We start from the raw sequence: 2,770 nt of genomic DNA, 5'->3' as shown, positions 1-2,770 counted from the left end.
GCTTCCTCACAATCAAAGTGAGTATGATGCTGTAGTATCCTGACTTTGAGCATATTACTGTATATTAAATGTTTAATATTTATTGTTAAGTTAATGTAGTGCATAGTTTTAAGTGGTTGAAGTCTGGAAACGTATGACTCTGCACGCTCTGTATTTGAGTTTAAACTCACCAGCAGCACATCATCCTGCATGCTTTTATCGCAGGGCTGTTCGCTAAGACAGAAAAAAACATTTACATCCTGCTGCAAACCACAAAGACTGCTGCTATAAAAGCTATACACAGCAAAATGCCTGCAATTCAAGGTTGACAGTTTAATGGCTGCTTAATTTGTATGCAACAGTTTTAAAATGTAAAATTTAAAAAGTTTGTGCAATCTTCACCTTTTTCACCTCTAATCGGGTATGCTCAATTTTTCGCATTTATCATTGATGAAGAGACTCAGGACAGCCAGGTGTACCCATGTGCCTCCTCAGAATCATCAGTGTTGACCTGTTAAATAAGGAGTGTTTAACCCACAACGCCACTGAGTTTGTGCTATTTGTGTCCATTTCATAGTGATATAATAAGAGGCTGGTTAATGGACTTAGTTGACTAATGGCATTAGTTAGTATACACCCACACATTTTCTCTTGAAAGATTTGCTCATTGTGTTTTTTCACATTTTGTACAATAGTAGTCAATAAAGAATTGATTGGAAACAGACACTAAGCATGTATCATTTACTCAAAAAACAAACGGTTATATATTCACACTTGCTTTAGTCGAGCACTAAGCTACAGAGACCCTTGGCAAAGCATATAGAGCCTTAACCATTTCACTGCATACCACAAAGAGAGCTATAATAAGCCTAACAAGCAACATGTACTACACGTGTAAAAGTAACAGTCCCTAAAATAGATCATTGAATGCTATAGTCCCTCAGAGCATTATGTTGTCTTTAATGGAATATAAAATACAGTTAACGTTTTCAGAACTGCAGCACTGAGAGGCTCATAGAGTCTGTTCAGTTGGACTGTCTTACAAGGGAGTACACACAATGACTAATAGTATCTCCCCTCTGCCTTCTTGCTTGGTTGAACCTTCGTTCTCTTAATGCAGCATAATGAAGGTTGTCTGCATCTTGGCCACCCTAGTACAAATGAAAAAATAAATGAAAAAATAAATAAGACATAAAAAAAATTGGTAATTGAAGTACGGTAATTCAAACACATAACATTCACCTCTGCATTTAATGTGGCGTGAGCTGAAAATCGTACTTCAGAATCAGGTTCTAAAACATAGAGATGATTATTTTATTTCAAATCCATGTTACATTTTAAAACGTTACATACAAACATTGTTACCTACCTGTACATTTGCAACTGTTACCTTTATTAATTTTGTACACTGATAGAGCCAGGATGGTGATGATTGCCAAAGCTCCACTCAAGAAATAGACCAAGACACGAGAGTCTACATCATCTGCTGAGATAGACACCGGGAAACATTACAGACCTTTCAAGTTTATCTATGTTCAATGCTATAATTTTACAGTACTCACCCCCAAAGTCCAGCTTACACTTAAGGAGTGAGTACTTCAATTCACTTACCCTTGAAGTCCAGTTTTGTCCCGTTTCCAAACACTATGTGTCCACATAAGGCAACAGCACAGTAGTAGGTCCCAGCATGAGAAACATTTACGTTTCTCATTGGTAAGTTGTAGATACAGGTGTTTGTTTGTGTGTCAGGTTTCCTCTCACACTGATCATTCCTGTCTCCGTGGGTGTAAATGATTCCTGGATGAGATTCTTCAGAGTCTTTGAACCAGTAAACACTGTGTTCTCCATCACAGCTCCCAGTGTGAACTGTACAGTTCAGAGTTACAGAGCCTCCTGGCTGGATGGTCTCAGATGTTGACTGATGGACCAAACCTGAATCCTTCACACTGACAGTAGTGCCCTCTGCAAATATACACTTGTATGTCTGGCAACTTGCGCAGTAATAAGTAGCTGAGTCTGATATGTGCAAATCTGAGATTGTCAAGTGGTTATTACCTTCTCTAGTTTCCAGTGAGAATCGTGAATTGTTCTTAAATTCATTAGTAAAGGTGCCAGTTTTATCAAATTTATAGAAGGTAGAGATGAGCCTCGGTTTCTGTCCCAGAGTTTGTTTGTACCAATAAAACATAGCAGCTGTGTCACCTTCATTGAAACAGTTCAAAGTCATTCTGTCACCAGCGTTTGCTGATATAAAACCACCGTCTTGGTGGACAGACAAGACTAAACAAGAAAGATCGAGAAAGTTCACAGTTAATGTCATCATAATTATTGCAAATGTTTTTTCTGTTAATAACAAATATTGGATGCTTAATGAGTATCATGTAAATGCACCAACTTACCGGTTTTCCACAATAGACAAGTCAGACAAATAGCAAACATTAGAGATGTCATCCTGATCAAAATGTTGATGAATGTAGAGGACCTTCGTACGTCCTCTGCTCTAAGAGAGAGGACTGTGTTTGATTGGCTAACAAAGAAGTGACACCCAGTCCTATTTTGGAAACACTGAGAATGTGTTCAGCACCCCCTCCGTTATGAATTTTAGGTCAAGTAGTGTGGACAGTAACATAATGCCGTTTGTAAGATTGATCACATAAAAACACGAATAGACATCCAGCTAGGCTTAATTGAACTTCTCTTTACAGATTACACACAATTGTCAACTTTCAGCAGCAGTAAAAGTGTTGATATTTACAAATGCATTCTTTGAGAATGGAATATAGTTCTGACG

At 37.9% G+C, this 2,770-nt stretch overlaps 1 protein-coding gene across 1 annotated transcript; it reads right to left on the bottom strand.

Moving 5' to 3' along the window:
* Window positions 1-840: 840 nt before the first annotated feature.
* Window positions 841-2,424, bottom strand: LOC113157582 (immunoglobulin alpha-2 heavy chain-like). Its single transcript, XM_026353154.1, has 5 exons — window positions 2,379-2,424; window positions 1,591-2,259; window positions 1,349-1,462; window positions 1,222-1,271; window positions 841-1,130 (listed from the first exon to the last, which is right to left on the bottom strand). The coding sequence occupies exons 1-5, from the start codon at window positions 2,416-2,418 to the stop codon at window positions 1,005-1,007; spliced, it is 999 nt and encodes a 332-aa protein (XP_026208939.1). The 5' UTR covers window positions 2,419-2,424; the 3' UTR covers window positions 841-1,004.
* Between the last annotated feature and the right edge of the window lie 346 nt (window positions 2,425-2,770).

Source organism: Anabas testudineus, chromosome 18 (assembly GCF_900324465.2).
Source record: "Anabas testudineus chromosome 18, fAnaTes1.2, whole genome shotgun sequence".
Classification (NCBI taxonomy): Eukaryota; Metazoa; Chordata; class Actinopteri; order Anabantiformes; family Anabantidae; genus Anabas; species Anabas testudineus.
This window is presented reverse-complemented; position numbering and strand designations above follow the sequence as displayed.

What these genes read in the sequence shown, in the direction of transcription:
- LOC113157582 (XM_026353154.1), bottom strand. Translation starts at nt 2,418, where the DNA reads ATGTTTGCTATTTGTCTGACTTGTCTATTGTGGAAAACCG. An exon ending in TTGTCTATTGTGGAAAACCG is followed by an intron (nt 2,260 to 2,378) that starts GTAAGTTGGTGC and finishes TTTCTTGTTTAG; the next exon opens with TCTTGTCTGTCCACCAAGAC. An exon ending in ACGCCACATTAAATGCAGAG is followed by an intron (nt 1,131 to 1,221) that starts GTGAATGTTATG and finishes CATTTGTACTAG; the next exon opens with GGTGGCCAAGATGCAGACAA.